The sequence below is a fragment of the Carassius auratus genome, chromosome 49, assembly GCF_003368295.1.
Source record: "Carassius auratus strain Wakin chromosome 49, ASM336829v1, whole genome shotgun sequence".
In the NCBI taxonomy this organism is placed as follows: Eukaryota; Metazoa; Chordata; class Actinopteri; order Cypriniformes; family Cyprinidae; genus Carassius; species Carassius auratus.
Genome location: NC_039291.1, coordinates 13313503 through 13335473, shown reverse-complemented (window position 1 = coordinate 13335473; position 21971 = coordinate 13313503). Strand labels below are relative to the sequence as shown.

Here is a 21971-nt window from a genome sequence, read left to right as displayed (position 1 = left end):
TTTGTTTACCACGAGAGAAGCATCCATATGCCAGCAGTTACCGGCTATTTTACACCACACTGAAATCTTAAGACTTTAAAAAGGACAAAATAACAGCTTTAATTGTCCGTGTAATTCAGTCCATGTACAGTGAAATCCAACAGTTTGTAACTACATGAAAATGCTGGTATTTGGCATTTTTTCCAAATTAATAGCATGCGATCTTAGTTGTATGGCTTTAAATGAGCAGCGGTTGTTGGGTGGAAATACTTGCCTGCTCCATCACTTCTGGAGCCATCCAACATGGCGTTCCCACAAACGTCTTCCGCACTTTATTGCGAGTCATGTCACCACCAGTGGCTAAGAAGGCACTTACACCAAAATCTAAAAAAATCAATAATAATAATTTACTTATCAATTTGTAAAAAATCTAAATAAGTTACATTATTGTTTTGTCATTGCATACAATAACAAAATTCAATATTGCAATTCAGAAAGCAACAAAGGGATTTAAACACTGCACTTCAAATAAATTAGTTAGGAATAATATATTTAATAGAAGGAAACTGCAAATCTGTAAAAAACTACATATAGAAAAATTTGTCATGCTTCAATATTCAGATGCACAAACTACTGTTCAAATGTCTGAGGTCAGGATGTTTTTATTACATATATAAAGAAATTATTACTTTTATTTAGTAAGTGTGCATTAAATTGATCAAAAGTCACAGTAAAGACATTTATAATGTTAGAAAATGTAACAAAAATGTTCTTTTGAACTTTCTATTCATCAGAGAATCCTTAAAACATGCATTAACATACAAAATTAAGCGATTAAACGATTTAGCTATGTATATATATATATATATATATATATATATATATATATATATATATATATATATATATATATGCGAATGATTTCTGAAGGATCATGTTACACTGAAGACTGGATTAATGACTGCAAAAAATTCAGCTTTGCCATCACGGGAATATATTACATTATAAAATATATAAAAACGGTTTATTTATATATTATTTAGTTTATATATATAACAGTTTTATTCTATATATATATATATATATATATATAAAACTCTCTTTAAATACTCACAGCAGTGCAGTATGTTTGTGCTTTTTGGACGATCTGGACTATAATGGGCATATTTATCTGTTAATTACACAAAGTGCGTGCAGTTAAAGAGAAAGCTGGTACCTGCGATTTGCACTGATCCGTCGTCTCCCAGCAGGATGTTTCCAGCTTTAAGATCCCTGTGGATAAACACAGGGAGTCTGTCTTTAGACACACAAACAGCTGTGCAAAAACACGCATTACTCGGATGGGTCTGTACTGACACTAATGTCTGCACCAAAATAACGTTTATACACAGGTTTCCTGAACACTGGTATACAAAAACATTCAGCGCACAAAAATGTAATTATTGTAGTAAACAATATTCAAAATTAACCAGAAATGTTTTATGTTATTCTATATTAAGTTAAAAGCAACATCACCCTCTCAATTATGCTGCTGGATATTCAGAAACTTTGTGTGAAATATTACAGCCTACAGATACCACTGGAACCCATAAGAATATATTTAACATGATTAAAGTCAGCTCACATTAACAGGTTATACACTTTAATATATTATTTGCATTATTTATTACATTGATTATTAATTACAATACAAATCCTGTGTCAAGAGCCTGTTAAAATGTAAGTTTAACTCTCACTTCTTGCATTATATTTTACAGTCCAGCTGGGGGCAGCAGAGATATGAATTAAACTGAAGCCGCTGACAGACAGTGAAGTAAATTAACTTTTAAACATAATGAGAAGACTTTGTTTTTGTTCATAACAGACACATTCTCTTTCCATGACGATATCCAATTATGTGCTTCATGGGTGCAAAACCATAATTGCAGCCTCCACACGGACATACACAAACATATTCTGAGTTCAGAATATCTTATTCACTCCTGCTGGGCAAATTAAAACACATTAACATTTCAACTCCAAACTCAAGTGCATTTGGAGGTGTTCCTGAAGTTTAACAGATGTTTGGAGACGATTAGATTGGTTGGTAACACTCCTGCTGTCCGTGAGCATGAATGATAATCGCCGAAATATTTCTTAGACCGGGCAACGTGAGGAGAGAACATGTCTGATTTGGGAAACATAAATATTCAATATGAAAATGCAGAGGGTTGCACGTGATAAATCAGTGTGTGAACGACACACAATACATTATACACACAGACTTATGTTTCAGAGGTCGAACGGATTTTTAAATGAAGGGCTACGTGTGTGTGTGTGTTCATATATATATATATATATATATATATATATATATATATATATATATATATATGTATATATGTATATGTATATATATATATATGTATATATATATATATATATATATATATACATATATATATATATATATATATATATATATATGTGTGTGTATATGTGTATATGTGTATATGTGTAACACATACATACACTATAAACATTTAATAGTGAATATAATGTATATATATATATATATAGAGAGAGAGAGAGAGAGAGAGAGAGAGAGAGTTTAAATATTTATTGTGTGATTGTGTTTTTTTTTTATATTAAATCACTCACATTTTGGTAAAATTATTTAGTAAAAAAAAAAAGAAGAAAAATATCGCACTGTAATAAGATTAATAATAATAATAATAATTAAAATAACAACAACAACAAGAATAAATGGGTAAAATTATCCACCTTATTCTTCAACACGGAAGCAAGTCGATGTGCGAGACTTCTGGTTCATTAGACGCTGTAGGGAAATAACGAGAAGAATAACAGCATGCAGTAAACGGTGAAACGGTTTGCACTATAGTGTGCAACTAGTCTGTTCATAAAATAATACATAAATAATAGTAAGACACACCAATTTTCAATATCAAGCAGCAAAACAAGCGGTTTTGTACAGCTAAAAATAGCTGGATGTGGATGAGACTGGAAGCCAGACCCATAAAATTCACAAATGGCTGCTCTTACGGGAAAAATAAGGTGGATAAAATTACACTTGTTTTATAATAAATATTTATATTAATATAATTTTAAAAAATAAAATAAAAGTTGAAGAAACACTTCCATAGACAAGTATGTGTGTGTGTGCGTTTGTGTGTGTGTGTGTGTGAGAGAGAGAGAGATAAACTAAAAGCAAATTATTTCCAAAACCAAAACATTTCTCCATCCAAATATCATCCTTCCTCCAGTAAAGCATGGATGTTCTCAGATCCTGTTATGGAGTGTTTCTCTGCAGCAGGAACTGGAGCACTTGTCAGGGTAGAAGGAAAAATGGATGGGACAAAATCTTGTTGAATTCTTGAGGAAAATCTTTTCCATCTTGACAATGACTCAAAGCACACAGCAAAACTGAGCACACAGTGGTTGAAGGAGAAAAAGGTGCATGTCGTTGCATGGTCCAGTCAGAGCTCAAAATTAAACCTTTTTGAAAATCTGTGGGATGACTTGAAGACTGCAGTCCACAGACACTCACCATCAAATTGAACTGAACTTGAGCAGTTCTGCAAAGAAGAGTGGGCAAATATTGCAAGTCTAGATGTGCAACATTAGTAGAGACCAATGTTACACTGAATAAAACAGCTAGATAAAACAAGAACTCTCTGTCTTCATAAAGCTGCAAAGCAACAAAATATGGATTATTTTAAAGGGGGTGATTCTTTTTTATACCCATTGTACTTATAAAATGATAAATTGCCCATTGTTGTGAGTTGACCTACCTATTATTTTTAATTAAACAAATAAATGTATTAAAAAGACAGTCAAAAGCACCCATAATTGAAGAAACACCCCATATGACTGATAATTATACTCCAGGGATCAGGCATTTAAAAACTTTCCAGAATGCAACTACATCACCACCATATAAAACGCAGATGGTACTATCTGAAGAATGTCAGATCAACAGCAGAACGGGTTCCTGAGATCTAAGCGATACAGATCATTTACACTCCAAGCAATGATATCACCCTCTGAGAGAGTTATGACAACATGTTCTGGTTTCCTCAGCTGACACTCATTACAAAGAGAGTCTCGGTGTGAGGACAGACGCAAAGAGTCCATTTACACAGTCCAATCACACCAGAGCGGAGACGAGCTCAAAGCTTTACATTGACAAACAGACTGCTCTTGAGGGTGAAAGACTCGATGAGAAGCCACAAGGAAGAGGGTAGATGGACGATGATTTTTACGCCCATCTGCTGGACTTCACAGGACGGCGAGGATGATGAAGAATTTTGCCGCTTCACTCCCTTCTGACAGCTGACTTCATGCCAGCCTTAAGGCACAGTGTCTAATTGCATCCTCGAGCGATGTGGAGGATAATGTGCAACTCCCTCCTTGTTGCACATGTGAACAACCCCTCTCTTCACCTGCATGTAACAAAACTAAATTTGCTTGTAAATGTTTCTCAAACATCTAAAAGAAACACTCAAAAGCTTCTAATAAGTCAAAAATGACCTCCCGTCACACTGACTAAAAGCCTGTGAATTATTTACATTGACTGCTTTATCAGGCCTATGCATGTGTAGAGGGAACAATGGCTATGAGAAGAAAGCAATTAACAATAAGGGAGAGATAGAGAGAAAAACAGACCAATGATTTAAATGAGCCATCAGTGAGTCATCACCGCAAAGACAGCATTGACGTCTGAAGATGAATGTCTCTGATAAACTAGCAAAGGAATCTTTGATGAGCTTCAGTCGTATTCGCTCGGCCTACATCAACTGAGATTTGTTTGATTTAAAGATTTACTGATAAAAGACTGAAGGGTACAAATTAGACTGAACGGCTCACTCAGTCTTTCCATGGATTTCCATTGGAAACTCAAACAGATGTTGATTTTGATATGTAATTCATTAATTCCATCATCCATCATCTAAGATTAAGCTGATTTAAATGTCTCTGTCCACAGGCTTCCTACAAACCTCCTGTATTGAAACCAGTCAAGGCTTAAAGGGATAGTTACACACTCTCACTCTCAAACCTGTATTCTGTTTGTTTTTCTGTTGTACACTTTAGATTTATTTGTCCCACAGAGATCTTTTACATTTAACAAAAGTCTGTACAGCACCATGAAGTAAAATAAAAGCAGTCCATGTAAACTCCTGAGCTATATTCCAAGTCCTCTGAATCATACAATGCGCTTTGAGTGAACAACAGGCCAAAATTCAAGTCATTATTCCATGAAAATCTTCCCTATCCAGTAAACTGTGACAGAAACACCAGAGTAATTTGACTGATTAAGAACCAGATTATAATGTTGGGTCAGATCGAGTCCAAATTCCGTAACCCATTGAGTTTGGTTGGGAGATTTTTATTAATGTCTTGTTATTTTAATGTTATGTTGCTACATTTTTTTTTTTTAAGAGCAGGTCATATGGTATTTTAAAGTGTCCACTAGTGCTGCAACGACGCGTTGACGTCATCGATTACGTCGACTACAAAAATACGTCAACGTGCGTGAAATGCATCATCGCGTCACACTGTTTGTTTACATCTTGCGTAATGGCATACTGGGAATGGAGAAAGTTGCATTCTATCACAAAAACAGAGACCACTGTTATCAAAAGTATGTGAATACTTTAAACAGAGGACAAATGAAATGGCCCTTTGTTCCCTTTGTAAAACCGATATGGTGAACCACGGCAGCACAACTGCGATGCGCGAGCACCTCCGAGGAAAGCATCTTGGTGCTCTCCGGTGTTACGATTTAGCTGGTTAACGTGTGATCTGGTGACCAACTTCCTGGTTCAGGTCTGATATTCGTGTGCTTGCGGTATTCTGAAAAGTTGAGATGTTTTTAACTCAATGCGGCGCGGACACGCCTGGAAAAAACGAGCGCGTCCGTGTCGCTTCCATTATGAGCGCGCTTATCGCGTGCCTACATTGGAAATAACGAACTTGAGCACGCAAAAGACGTGATATGTGAACGTGATATGTAGAGCAGCTGATGATATTGAACTGCAGCACGTGCCGGTTAGAACCAGTTGCATCGTTTTTCGGATCATCAGTATACTGAACCGAAAACCATTTCTGTCGGATGCGTTTGATTCGAGAACAGAGGAGCTGATGTTACTGCGCATGCGTGATTCAGCGTAAAGCCGACTGACTCATCGCATCTGAACCGAACTGATTCTTTTGGTAATTGATTCTGAACTAATTCTGTGCTAATGTTATGAGCGCAGGTAAACCGAGGGTCTGAGTTGAGTTCAAGTTTACCCGAGTACATTCAAGTTCATTCATAGTCGGAGTAGGAGTCCGATTTGTGAATAATTCATTCTTTTTAGGTCAACATTTTTTCCAAAAGTGTATTACCTGTGGATCTGTCCATTTTTGTGAAGGTACTCAAGACCCTGAAGGACCTCTTTCAGCACAGTAGCTATACTGGGTTCATCCAGTACACCGTTCTTGTTTTCCCCTTTTGAAATGATGTGCTTGATAACATCCAGCACAGAGCCTGCAACAAAGACAACACATGGAGCTTTAAGTTATGTACATAATGTTATACACTCATTAGTATTACACGTGCAAACACGAGAAGAGCATCTGCGATGTTTACATGCTTCATTCTAGGGCATTTCATGGCACACTCAAAACAACAAAGACCAAAGAGCTTCATTCTTGTGTGACTGGCTTGCAAGTGTTTCAGAAGGTAAGACACATTTCATAACCTACAAAAAATGGCTCTGACTGCTTTCCCTTTGTTGTCTTTAAAAACAATCTTTTAGTTTTGTTTATATATAGACAAAAGTTAATTTGATTATGTGACCCCCAACAAACCAATACTGTTTTAACACCAAGGACGCCAAACCAACTGTACAGAAGGAAAACAATCTGTCAATCTTTATTTTTTCCCATGACATTTAATTAAAGGCACATTCAAGAGTCCATGAGGAGAATGTTCCATCAGCAACTTTATTAACCAGTTACGCCATCTTTCGAGCTTGGAAGATGGCCAATGTGTCAGGGAACGCTCTGAATGGCCGGAGAGATCAGTAAGACAAAGACGGTCTGTTCATAAAACTGCCCTAGAGTTGTATATGTAAAACATTTCCATGTGAAAAGTCGGAGTAAACATAGCAAATACAATTGTATCCCACTTAGCCCGAGTAATCAAAACTCTCAGAAATGAAATTCTGAGAAACTGAATGATGAATTCCCGGAGTTCTGATAAAGTTAACTGTGGTGCCATCACAGGGCTCTCTTCACTGACGCAGAAAACGAAACTTTAAACCCTTGGGAGGGTGAAGAGGTCAAGCAGCGTGCCGTCAGCAGAGTGAGCGGCTGGCCAGTGTGTTTGAGGGACAGAGTGACAGGCACAAGGATATTACATAACAAAACTTCTCTATACACTACCGTTCAAATGTCTGGCAGATTCCACAAAAATATTAAGCAGCACAACTGTTTTCAACATTGATAATAATAAGAAATGAAAAAAGGAAGGATCATGGGAAACTGAAGACTGGCTGCTGAAAATTCAGCTGTGCATCACAGGATTAAATTCAATTTTTTTATCTATTAAAATAGAAAAGAGTAATTTTTAACTGTAATAATATTTCACAATATTTTTACTGCATTAGTAGTTCAAATAACAATCATAACTACCTTTTAAACCATTTCATAGCAAATACAAAAATACCTGCACTGAATATGGTCAAAAGGGTCAAAAATAAAGATATACAGTGTTGTACAAGGCCCTGAAATATTGTGCAGCATGACTCACCAGGAAAAACTGAGAGATCATAGCCCAGGAAATCAAGGTAGTTTATCACACCCACACTCTAGTTCATGGTAAAAGTGATTCCAAGAAACAGAAAAAGGGCTCATGTGTTTTCTTATTTTGGTCTCTTTTTTCCTTCTTTCTACAGCTCATTCTTCTTCCATGGATTAAAAATGCCATCAACGACCTACAAGTCCTAAAGGCTGTTTCATATTAAAATATAAGTGAGCATTCGAATGAAAGAAAAACAAGACCGTGAAAGTGTGTATGTGCGGGCATGTGTGTGGCATGAATCCAGCGCACTGCTGACGGAGCGAACAGCACATCAAATTTCAGTGATGGCTACGACCTGGATTGAGAGAGAGAGAACTGGGCAAATGACACTGATGACGTTAGTTTACAAACCCGTGTGAAGTTGATGGGTGGGGCTGTTGAGTTAAACCAGCAAACATGCTTAGTGTCAGGAGAGATAAAAATGTACTAATTTCCTACAACTCCCCTCAATATCTTTAACTCTAGGGTTAATATTAACTTAAACACATAGTTCACCCAAAAAGATAAAAATCCTGTCACTATTTACTCCCGTTGTTATGCCATATGACTTTCTTCTGTGGAACACAAAAGTAGATATTTAGCAGAATGTTCACGCTGCTCTTTTCCATACAAGGAAAATGAACGGTGACCAAGAGTTGTCAGTTACAAAAATGACAAAAAGCACAATAAAAGTTTTGATTTGACAGCTTTATATCCTTCTGAAGCCGTATAACAACTTTGAAATACAGTGCACAACTTTAGTGGATCAATTTTTGAAATTTGACTAGTACTGGTCACCGTTCACTTTCTTTGTATGGGGAAAAAAAACAAACATTTTGTTGAAGAAAATCATATAGTTTAAGAGAAACATAAGGGCGAATCATCCAATGAATGAACTAATCCTTTAACTACGAATGCAACCGGCTCATCAATAAAACTTGTCTATTGTCCGATCCCAAGAATGTTGCTCATCCTGGAACGCCTAAATCATGTGAAGCCCCATGCTGAGGTGCGACTGTGATGTGACTGTAAATGCTTCTCATTTCATTAAATACCATACAAATCAATGTGTTGTATGTATTGATCACATGAACCAAACTCCCTTTCCAAAGGTCCTCGAAAGTAACTTTAACCGTGGTGATGTGGCACAAAAGCATTCTTGATATTCTCTTGTGACACTTTGAGGAAAACGATCACCATTCTGTAATTCTAATTATGCTTCCACAACAGGAAAAGAAAATGACTCTTTGTCTAACAGTTGTCAGACTATCTGACACGGCTGGCTTCCTAAGGTTCTTGCATTGGCGTGGGTGGATAATGTAATGTAGTGCCCACTGGGCCAAAGGGCACAAGGCCATACGGGGCGATGGTGAGGGAAAGATTACTCCAAGAAAATAAGAGTGGAGGAGCAGAGGGAATAAAGTGAAGAAAGGAAGCATCTGTTGGCTCTCAATGGGCTGTGATTACGGGCACAATGCCATATTTCTATTTCAAAACATGATGCTTAAAATCCAATAGACAACGAATTTTAGCTTCAAATATTAATGCACCAAAAATGTCAATTGTTCTGGGTAGTCTGCTTGATGGATTAAAAAAAAGTGTCAAATTCACATTTCAAGAATGCAGTTCAGATTTTCTGTTGAAATATCTTGTTGTGTCTGTTAATGATAAAGTATATTAACATGCTAAGTGTACAAACTTTTGTCTGATAAGTGGCTTTTTCATCTTGAACCTGTGGCCACGTTCACACAGCGGCAGAATACAGCAGCTTCTGTTGGTTAACGAAGGTTTGATGGATGAATTTGCGGCTCGATTGGAATTTTGTCGTATCACAAAAGAGAAGACTTTCAGTTTTATGGATGTCTTCATTATTGATAATTTACATTGATCACTTTTCCTATGGTTACTGGTAAGGAATACAGGTTTGACTCCCGTTGCACGTTGATCCAGACAGTATTTTTGATGTTACTGTAAGCTCCTGTGTGAACGGGACAATTTGAGACTTACAGCTGTAAGTAAATGCGGTTGCCAATCCAAATATTTCAATTTCAAATATTAGGTAAGATAAAGTGTTTAAGCATTAACTAATTTCATTATGCCTTTGTATGCCCAATAAATACATTTTAAAAAGCAAGAACATATCTCTGTTTTTTGTTGTTGTTTTTGCTGATGTTCAGAAAATTTCAAAAAATCAGATACAGCTTTTATTATTTAAAATGTTTCTATTAAAGACCTTTTTTAAACATGTACACAAAGGCATCTGTTTGTAGAATGACCTTTTTATATCCAGAGTAGCACAGAAGTAATAGCCAACAATGTGTGCTGAAGTTGTAAAATTCCCATCTAGCTGCAAAAGTTCTACTCACAAGTGCTGTTCAGAGGCCCGAGAAGGTATCGATCGTATTCCTATCTCACAGACCTTTGTACCTAACAAACAGGCCTGGCTGAGAAGTTTCTTTTTCCCGAACTTTCAGTAAATGCTAAAAGTAAATAAAGCAAATTTGAAATCTGGTATTCTTTTTTAAATTTCATATAAATAATAATTAAGTTAGCTTAATGGTACAGGATAGTATGTATACTAAAATGTGGAGGGAATATCAAGTATTATTTTGCTAAAAATAAAAAAAAAATACTATTTAGCTAGTATAGTGAAAAAAAACATGCAAAATCACACCCTTATTTACGTCATAACTTCCAACAGCTGTCAAAGAGAATATCTCACACATCACTCAAGATGGGATGGTTAAACACACAGAAGTCACATTTCAAGGACAGCTTCAGGCCACCACCCAACACATGGCTTTAAGCAGCACAACTCTTTAAAGGTCCTATGACATGAAAATGTAACTTTCTGAGGTTTTTTAACATTAATATGAGTTCCCCTAGCCTGTATATGCTCCCCAAGTTTATAGAAATTTGAATTGGTGTAAATTGAGATTTTTCTATCTTTCCCTGCCTTTGATCTTGAATCTCCTCGTTGTGACGTTGTAATGAGAATTGTTACCTCCCCTTTCTCTGCTTTGCCCGCCCAAATATTTACATATAATTCAGTCGCAATGTCAGCACAGGCGTTTCAAACAGACTTTTATGATATGGTTTCGACAGCACCGCCACAAACAGTGAGTAACAGTGTTCATTAATGCCTGATCTGTGATCAGTGATTTCTGATGGGTAGCTAATCATTCAAGTTCACACAGACTTTCTTTCTAAATCGTTTAATACTGATGCATATCAGTGAATCAAGCCAGTGACTAAACGATCAACTTCACATTGTTTCTCTTAGTAGCATGAAACAAATCTGTTATTTAAATTGTGATTTAACTACAGAGAGCGATCAAAGAACGCTTCCTTTTTTCCGGAGCTGTTACACATCGCGAGTATATCTGCACACTTGCCCAAACTGCCGTTACAATGAATGACGCTGTAATGCTGCACAACGGAGCTCTTACTGTATTCATGTGTTTGCTGTTAGCTGTGGTGAAAGCATTTTGTGAGATAACGTGTTGCAATAATGACGAGATCACTGCATCCAGGCGATAAACAGACTCTGTCTACTCAATGCTCATCACTGCAGCCTTTCATGTGATGGGAAAAGATCGAAAAAATAATTATATAATCAACACTTCCACGATTCGTTAATCTTGACAGCTGTAATAGTAATATATATATATATATATATATATATATATATATATATATATATTTGAGAGGGGTTTCACATGTAATATGCATTTCGAATGCAAAGATGTCAGCCAATCACAACAGTTGTGGTTTACTCGGAGTCTCCCAGCAGACACGCCCCTTGAAAAAGAGCATTCAAGCCAGAGGCCAGAGGGCTAATGTCAGGATATAAAAATGCTTTTTATTTCTAAATTTTAAATGTAAAAATCATACTAACAATATAAATACACCTAAGGAAACATTAAAAAGCATTTAAAGAAAAGGAAAAAATCCATGTCATGGGACCTTTAACTGAAGTGGACTGACACATTTTTGCTTTCAAAACCAAAAGGATCTTTCATCATAAAATGTAAATTGTCAGCCGAGTTACTCACACTCATGTCGTTCCAAACTGGTGTGACTTTGTTTTTTATGCAAAATACCAAAGATGGACATTTTAAGTAATGTTTTACTTTTTTATCCATTCATTGGAAGTCACCACGGTCCAAAACAACCCAACTGAATTTCATTAAATGGACAAATAAATGGGGTTTCTGCAGGTTTTAGGGAAGTAAATTTAAGCCTTTTTAAGATTGCATAAGGAAAATGTAAGGAAAATCCAAAGCAACACATTGCCAATATGGTCTCTAAATGTAAATGTTTTGCATTAACATCATTTGAAAGTTTGGAAATACAACTTGCAACAGAGCTCCAATAATTGATTTTACAAAAAAAAAAAAAAAAAATTTCCTTGAAGCATGCATTTCCTTGAAGCGAAGTGACACAATAAGCCCTGTTTTTTTTTTGAGAATTTGATCAAAATGTAAAAACACTTATAATTAAACAGATATATGGAAATGTGCTAAAAAAAATCTACTTCATTCAAAAGGAAAACAAGTTTTCACACCCACTGACAGAAACTGAGCATAAACATTTCTCAGAAGACTTCAAATGTTCAATCTGCATCTCAAATTAATGTATCATGCTTTTATGATGTTTAGATACTAGTATTGAGAAACAAAACATACTGAGGAACATTGTCTTTTTTTTGTCTTTTTTTTTTATGAGGAAGATTTTTTTTTTTTGTATGCAACATTTAAAGCCACGACTGGCAGCTGCTTTCTGCTCAGATTTAGGACCTTTTTAGGCCTTATTTGTGGAAAGGTGAATATTAAGAAATCCTGAATAAACCATAGAAGTTTAAAATGACATGAGGGTGAGTAAATGATGATAATTTTCACTTCTAGCTGAACTATCTCTTTTTTACACAATAAAAACACAGCAACTTCCACTGAAAAAGCCCTCTATAATCAGTTGTGTATCTATTACATTTAAACTAGCTGCTTGCCCCTCTTGATGAGAGATGCATTATTATTTAAGATGATGTGCCAGGCATGATGCCGAGAGTCCAGCGGTGAGACGGCTGCCCGGATGCTTGTGTCCTATCTCCATATTTAAGATGGGCAGCGCTCCACCTGGGCATCTGCAGCTGACAGAAGCAGGAGGAGGGCACAACAGTTGATGACAGCCAAAAAATGAACAGCGATTATCCAGACAGAGTGATTTCAGCTCTGCACCGGGGAAAGAATGGCTGCAACCCCCGGCTGTTAGCCTCAGCACGAGCCAGACTATAATCTCTGGGACAGAACATAACACGCTGGCTTGTAACATATCATCAAAATCTCAGCAGTAGCTTTACACAGTGGGGTCTGGGAAGACAGGAGAACTACTGGAGATTAAGGAGGCAATCAAATCAAGATGAGGAACATTCTGTTTAAACCTCTGAAATAAAACTATTTGCAGTCACTCAGCACCTTCACAGCTGCAAAAACGATGACAAATTCCGATCTGTTTGCACAACGTCATTAGAAAGATATGCTGTGCATGTCTTATGAGAAACCTTTAAAAGAGCAGACTGACGAGAATGAACGGCTGCATAGTTTGAAAAAATATATCTTATGCATTTTTTTTTTCAGATGAAAACTGTGATTACGGTTCAAAATGTTGCTACTGTATGCTTGTTTGTATTTTTATTTTGTGATTATCAATTCTAAATAAAAATTACTTAAAAACAATAATAAAAAAAAATATTAAAAAAAATATACTACTGTAATGTTTTGCAGTAGTCAAATTACAAACAAGTAAAAATATATTAAATTACAATTGTTACATTTCAATATTAATACGTATGACCATTTTCCCTTGATTTTCAAATGAATTAAATTACATATTAAATTACTAAACGTACTTATAAATATAAATAAATAGTAAAAGTTAACAAGTAATTAAACTATAAATTACTAAAAGAGTAAATCTCAGAAAATTACTTAATTTAACTTAAACAGAAAAGAAACACACTTTACGTTATGATGTTCAATTTGCGGTCAGCAAGGTATTTTGGAATGAAATTAACTTAGCAAAGATGCATCAAATTAATTAAAAGTAAGAGTAAAGACATTGATAATATTACAAAATATTTCTATTTAAAAAAAACGCTGTTCATCTGAACTTTCTGTTAATCAAATAATACTTAAAAAACAAAAACAAACACATGATGGTTCCCACAAAAATATAAAGCTCTTCAAACATTTTTCAACAAAGATTATTTAAGCACTAAATCAGCGCACTTGCCCCGCTCCAGAACTGTGTGGATCATCTGCCATTTCATAGTCAATCGATGACTAATATGAGGCAGAGCAACAACTTACTGTGTGATGGACCCTAGAAAACGTCCCTAAAATTCAAGATATGGGGCAAAATGCCCGTTTGAGATTGTGTCTCATATTTGCATCACATAGTTAAGAAATATCACACGAGAAGTAGGCTAAGTGCAATATCACACTAGTGTAAATGTGATACTCATATTATACAATAGTTCATTAAGAAGTTAATATCGTGTTATTTTAGACACAATGATGTCTGTTTTGCTAAATTTAGCCAAACAGAAGATAAAGACAAAGCAGAACTGGTCATCTCCGAGCAACCCACAGTGGCATTTCATTTCTTAATCCGTGTTTTGAATGAATTTGGTGAACCATTTGGGCACGTTGAACCATTGGCCATAGTCGCGTTGGCTTTGAAGTGGCGCTGCACAGACCGATCATTATATGATATCAAAGTACCACAAGAGAGATTCAAAAGCACAAGGGGTCGTCTGCTATCTAAGCTCTTGCGGTTTTTTGATCACATACACCGACCGATCGGTCTGATGGTGATGATCCGCTTCAAGTCGAACAAGCCTAATGATTCAATGAACCATTCATAAAGAACACTTTACTTCACTCCTGAATGAATCAGCCATTTGAACGAATCAAACAAATGAATAAATGACTCGATGACTTAATCATTAAGACATTTACCACCAACTGGCAACTGGCCATTTTAGTTTATTATTTAGAGTATCATTTCATTAAAGAAATAATTTAATATTTTCACAGTAATAGTAACAAAATAAAATAAAAAATATATATTTGAGTTGATTAATTTTTTTCAAAGCTCCTTCAGGAACACAAGATACTACATAAATATTGAATTGGACATGTCTTAATGCCTTCCTATCCCTGAATGGCATTTTTCAGCATATGGACACAGCCAGTGACATAGATGAAAAGTAAGTGTTTGGATTAGTTAAAAAAAGAATAAAAGGACAGGTAGACGGGACTTACCACCACTGAGCAGCTTCATGACCAACCACAGCTCATCCTTCACCACGAACGAGGTGTAGTACGACACAATGTTGGGATGGTGACACTGGCTCATCCCCTGAATCTCTTTCTAGAAAAAAAAAAAACACGAAACAAAGAGACGATCAGTCTTCATTGATAGTAACCTGATTTATCCAACATCCAATCTAAATGATTCAGAGTGTGCAACAATTGTACAAAACAATCATTTGCTTCCATTAGGGAAGTACGAAACCACATGACACTCAGGAATCAAAGCATTTGCTGGTCGTATACTAAAGCAGCTCTGTGTGTATATACAGTCAAGCAGTATGCGGTCCAGAATGCACTGGGCCTCATGGCTAAACCGGATAACTGTGGTGCCTCACAATGGTGCCATTCCAGATCTGGAATAATGTTTAAACAATTTCTGGCTCAGTTGCACAGTTGGCAAATCTTCAGAATCAGTGTAGATATTTACGTACTTCAGGTGAAATAGTAGTTTAGTTTTTATTAGCTCTCTTATATAAGAAGCACCTCCAGCCACTTCAACTGACCGCAAAGCACATACTAACTGTAAAAATAAACAACCTCTATCCAAGCATGCTGTAAACACCATGACACCTTCATCTGACTGCCTTTACAGCCTGTTCCAAATAACCAAGGAATCCAAAGAAACAGGTGCATAATATGTTACTCTCAATATCCAGAGAAATGCCGCTCCAAGATATATTTTTCAGCATTCAAAAACAGAAGGAAAAACAAGCCGCTTTCTTCTCCATCCCCTGTTTATTTGCTAGTCCTTCCAGTTGACAGAGCAGTTGAAGTGAAACACTTGCAGCTCGGAGAGACTGACAGTTGAGGTAATGTTGGGACTGCGGCCAAATCCATCACTCTGAGCTTCCCCCGACTCAATTGATGGTGGGGGCTTACTAATGATATTACAAAGCAATTCTGCCATTTCTATTTTGCTGTCAGGTCCAGACTTGTTCAATTTGTTACATGCAATTTAAAGCAATCAATAAGAGAAACTAAAAACACTGCAGGGCTAATGCTAATGAATCGCCACATGACTTTATACCTTCACAATGCTGAAGCTTCGTTCAATCTTGGGGTATATTGTTAAAATATAAAGGAATGGGAACCAGAGCTTTAAAGCTTCAAAGTGGATACAAAAGCACTATAAAAGTGCTGGTTTAATGCTGGTAAATGTGGCTTTTTCAAATAATTATAATAAAAAAAATAAAAATAGCTTCAAGAACATATGCAAGAGCACTATAATAGCGCCCAATCATTGTAGTCACATCTTCAAAAAAGATGCCAAGGCACAATAAAAGTACCTATTCAATTCAGTTACAGTGGGTAATTTGCTTTAAAATAATCAAGTTCTGTTGCTTTGCAGCCTGAAATGAAGACGAAAATAGTTTTTGTTTTATCCAGCTGTATTAATGTTATAAGTTATGTTATAAGTAAGGATGTCATAAGTTACTCAGTGCAACTTATAACATCCAAGTGAAAGATATAACACCAAAATGTCAGGAAAAAAAAATTAAAGAAAACAGAAACAGAGTTGAAGAGAGTTGGAAAAAGGATTACCCCGTTCCTAAAAAGGACTTGTAAACTCAATCACGTGTAGCTAATCACCTTCTTAATGGCACACAATTTCAGCTGTGTTCAGTTGTGGTAATTTTGATTAGTTCAGCATGAAAAGAGCTTCCTGGAGCATTTCAGTCCTTGGTAAAAAAATAAAAATAAAAATAAAAATGTAAAAGGCTTTATCAATGCCTAGGAGCATAGTGAAGTCTATTATTGAGAAACAAAAAATGCAGCCATGTTGTAATTAAGTGCACCACTCAGTTTCAAATAAATGGGACGGGTTGTAGCAGTCTCCTCCAATATTTAGATAAAAAGACAATAAGAAAACATGCAATTTCAAGTTCCTGAAAAACAACTCATAGCAACTGCACTTTCCAAGTCGAGTCTTCATATGACCCTTTGAACATGAGCCATTGTTTCCATTGACCACCGCCCCCAACGCCCACACTTTCAAGTGCAATCATGTATGCCAGCCAACACGAAGCTCTTTTCGTCAAAACCCTGGGGTCATTGACACCCCAACAGTGGGCCACTAGACACTGCCCACCCCTCTGTCCCAAAGCTGGACTTAACTCAACAAATCAGGCAGCTTTGGCTGGCTCCACAAAGCCTGTGTCCACTTCCACGATGACATCAGGTTGAGGGCGTATGAAAACAATAACAAACGGGGTGGGCTTTGGAAGTTCACTGGCTGCTAGCGCTCCATCTGCATTCTCACAGTAGAAGCCGAGGGTCATCTCAGCTTGGCTGGCCGATGTCTACCCGAGAGAGACAAAAACAATAGGCTGAACAGGGAGGGTGACATCAAGAGATTGGTAGCCACCCGATTTGTGGACGTCCAGAGGACAATAAGCAAAGAAAAGCACTGAGACTCTTTTGTCTGCAGTTATGTCACTGCCTTTCTGCCTCCATGCCCAGTGGAAAAAATACTTTCCTTCTTCCTCAGGGCAAAGTTCTCACTCACTATACGATGTTCTCCAGTCAACATTTCGGAATTACAACTACATTAAAGCCTGGGATCAAATTGTGAATATGGTTATTCAGTTAAATTCATATGCATTGAGCTAAGTACTTCAAATTTAAACTATGGCAATGACAGGGAAAAACATCCATGATGTGTGACTGTCCCATAGACTGCCAAGTAAAATAAACTGTCAAAGTCCAGAAAAGTATGAAAAGCATAGTCAGAATAGTCCATCTGCCATCAGAGGTTCCACCGTAACGTTATGAAGTGACGACAATAGGGTTGTGACTAGATCTTGTGGTACAAGATTTTGGGAGATCCAATGTGTCTCGCAAGATCTGACAGGTTTTAATTTTAATAGTAAATCTCTTTTGTTTGCCGAAAAAAAATTAAGTTTAATGATAATGATTAATAATAAACTAAATTAATGTTTTATGCCTTCATTTGATAACCAGAAAAAAAAAAAAATCATGAGGCTACTTTAAGAAGAAAAAGAAAAATAAGTTGTTTTATGCATTGAAAGCATTCTGATGATGCTTTTCATACTTTTCTGGACCTTGACAGTGTAATTTACTTGGCAGTGTATGGGACAGTCACAAGCCTCCCGGTTTTCATTGGAACAACATGGGGGTAAGTGATTAATGACAATATTTTCATTTTGGGGTGGAATATCGCTTAAACGTTAATGGAAGGAATCAGATTGGCTGCCTAGTACACACTTACTTAATGGACAATCTGACCCACCCACCAGACAGAGAAACCGAGCGTGTATAATAAATAGAAACTGAGGGCATATAAATACATTTAGATGCCTATAACTACTGTATATACTCACAGTGGAAACTGTTAGCAAATGCAACTACTTGAACACAAACCTGGCATATAACATTTGCCTTCACTGTTCCCTCTCTCAATTGCACTTATGGAAACTGTAGAAAGTGAGACGATACAAACGGTTTCCTTTATGTTTAGCTTCTGGTCGTCATTTAGCTTGTTTCCGATTAGGTGATCATGTATGAGAAATCTTAATACTCATAACCAAATCATAAACCATACCAACAAAAGACAATAGTTTATTTCACCTAAACTGATATGAAGTGTGTGCTGCAAATGCAAGAATTTTTGATGATCATTTCGATCCAGTCCGCTCGTTTTATTGCGTGTAACCACAGCGATCATTGTTTTTTTTTTTGTCTGGCAATGGCAGCAGGTATGCAATAAAATTTCAGACTGGAGCCTGTACTCCATCGATTCTGAATCTCAACAACACGACAAGATGGCATTTTTAGCTCCTTACGTAGCTGACTGTGTGCTGGTTTGTATTGGCCACCTCCAGTTATCCCTTTGTTTTGCCTTGATGCTGTGATTTTACTGCGACGTTGGCACTAAAAAGGTCTATAGTGCGGCAGAAACACCTGTGTGCATTTATGATTTAACAATCAGCTATCTTTGATACGATCATTTATGATTATTTGCTAATTTGTACATTTTGTACTTTTATAACAATATATTAGGTATAGTAAAATAACAGTAATCTTGAATATTAAAACCAGATTTTGGTTCTTCAAAAAGAAGCTGTATGAAATAAAGCCATGTTCTAGGCTCCTAGATCGATCTAGGAGAAATGCAGTACATTCGAGCATCGTCATCTGATGGATAATTGGAACAGACATTGAAGTCATGTGATTAGAAAAGGCTTTGTGGAGGTCTTGTCATGTCCCCGCGGAATAAACGCTGCAGTGGTACACAGTGGGGTCACTATAGCTTCAGCTTGACGTCAGTGGCACCGACAGGATCGCAGCTCAGTCAGAGAGGAAAATTGTTTCTCCCACCACAACAGAGTCACACGGATTCTGCGTTGTGACTTGTTTGGACTGTCCTGTTCTTTTCTTCACAGCTATCCGGGCTGCTCCTGCATGCTGGAAAGAACTACAGTGTGCTACACTCCTGCAAATTGGCCTGATCAGAAGTGAAATTGACCCAAACCTTTGAACAGAATTTCCTCCGAGTGCTGCCCTTCATGCAGATTGAATGGAATAGCTGCCTGCTGCTCCCACTCATTACAGGAGCAATCTGGCTTTAATCTAATGCCTCCTCTGGGTTTAAGAGAGCGCTCTGAATGTTGTAAAGGCAGTGAAAGCATTGAAGGAAACCCCAAACTTAAAATTTTCCATGTGACCCTAACTCTACAAGAATCTCCCTTTAACTTTCACCCATGTCATTCCGAGGTGTTTACTTCAGTTCAGCTGGATAGAAGTCTCCATTTGCTGAAATCACTGAGGGCAGGACTAGGGATAATATCAGCCATGACTTCTAACTCCTCTGTAAGACACCTGGATGTGGGAAAAAAATTGAGTTGCTGGTAGCCTCCTGCAGTGAGCTTGTAGATCAGGAACATGAGTTTTCCCGGTGAACGATGAAATGGGCTCTGTCTGTTCACAGGGAACATAAGTATGACCTTTTGAGCTCCTTGAGGAGTTGACAGATGAAGTTAATAAGCTGAGAAAGGGGAAAGGATTCGTGTAGAAACAAGGCCTCATGAATGGAAACTATAACTTGGCTGTAACTTAACAAGAATGTAACAAAAAGGCAAACTAGGAAACTTTCTAACAGAAATTGATGTTTAACGACAAAAAAGTTCTTTAATGATTGGGATGAAGCCTTATATTAGTCAAAGTTGTGATTCAAGAAGAAGTGCATGGGGGAATTGTGATTAGGAAAAAAAATTCAAACTGGAAAACACAGGGAATCCCTTTTGGTCCAGTTAATAATGGTTTCCAGGAAATCTGCAAATGGTAAAATCCATGTGTCAACTCCTTTTCTCGTAGGAAAGAGTTCTGATTCTCATTTACTAAGAGTGCGAATGCACACATATAAACAACTGGAAAAAGATTCGGTGTGGTAATTTTTTTGTGTTTGATTGTTAGTTTTTTTGGAAAGGAATGAATCCTTTTATTCAGCAAGGAGACAAATGGAAAGCAGCTTTTTAAACTGCAATAATATTTAATAGTGTTACTGTTTTACTGTAGTTTCGATCAAATAAATGCAGCCTTCAGATGCAAAACCCTCTAAAATATACTTTTTTTTAAATAAATTCTTACATTGATTTTAGAGGGTTTTGAATCTGAAGGCTGCATTTATACTATATTTACCTGGGTAAAAACACACAACATGTGTCTAAGTTGCATGCATGCATTACAGTCATTATTTACTGTCAGCTCATAAAAGGTGTTGGCATTTATGGGCCATGACAGTTGTATTGCTCATATGCAGACTTTAAACGTCACTCTGTTAGGATAATGTCAAACAGGTGTCATATATATGTAAGCAGAACATGTAAAATTCCCATATGAAGAGTGCTGTTTCTCTCTAAACCAATACCAGAACATGATTTGTGAAATGAAATTCACAACTCATTTGACTTCCATACTTGTGTTAATATCTAGTATGTTCAATGCAATAAACCAAATGTGCCGTTTAAATACGTGGAAGCAGGTTCAATACCAGGAGCTCGTCCATGCTGGTCTGGCATTTTTCCAGATTGATGCGTTTGATGGCGACCTTCTCCTTCCTGGGCACACAGTAGGCAGCCTGGACCACAGCCGTAGCACCGCTTCCTACAATACACAAGAATGCACGTTAAACTGAGTGCATCTGGAGCTGCATGGGACATGAAGTCAGGAAAAACAGAAGAATGAAGAGGAACAAACCGCCCCCTGAACACCCCAGGCACATCAAACCGTAATCCATAAAACGTTACATCTATGGCTTAAAGTGACTAAATGTGTCAAGTAAATATATACTTGCATTTTCCCCAACTTCTAATGCTGTCTTAAAATATGGATTTAAAAAACAAATACAAACGTGTTGTCATGCATTTGTCAAATTTAAGAGTAGTAACTTTAATTAGGTTATAAAAAACTCTCTTACACACTTACAAGACAAAGATATTACAGGAAAATTGCTTTGTCAAGAGGGGGAAATAAAAATCTGAAAATGCAAACTCATGGCATAAATAAAAGAAAAATTTGAATGAAGATAATATAGAAAGAAAATAATAATTTATAACCATTAATAATTTAATTATTAATATTTTCATATTGTTGTTAAGACATTTTACTGTTGTATGAATGACAAATGAGTAAAACTCTAAAATAAATTAATACTAATCTATTTACATAATGCTGTTTTGTTAAAATTGTTATACTTGTTAAAAAAAAATATTCTGTTACTGTCAAACAGTAAAATTATAAATATTATTATTAATAATTTAATTATTTTACCA

General features: G+C 36.4%; 1 protein-coding gene across 1 annotated transcript in view; it reads right to left on the bottom strand.

Annotated features, from left to right (window-relative positions):
• The window catches only part of LOC113066305 (serine/threonine-protein kinase OSR1-like), a 43043-nt gene that overhangs the window by 8421 nt on the left and 12651 nt on the right, over nt 1-21971 (bottom strand). The window contains exons 2-6 of the mRNA XM_026238180.1: nt 21191-21303; nt 15130-15238; nt 6367-6508; nt 1196-1251; nt 254-363 (exon numbers count right to left, since the gene is read on the bottom strand). Of these exons, the coding sequence (XP_026093965.1) occupies nt 254-363; nt 1196-1251; nt 6367-6508; nt 15130-15238; nt 21191-21303 (530 nt within the window). The remainder of the gene's footprint in view (nt 1-253; nt 364-1195; nt 1252-6366; nt 6509-15129; nt 15239-21190; nt 21304-21971) is intronic.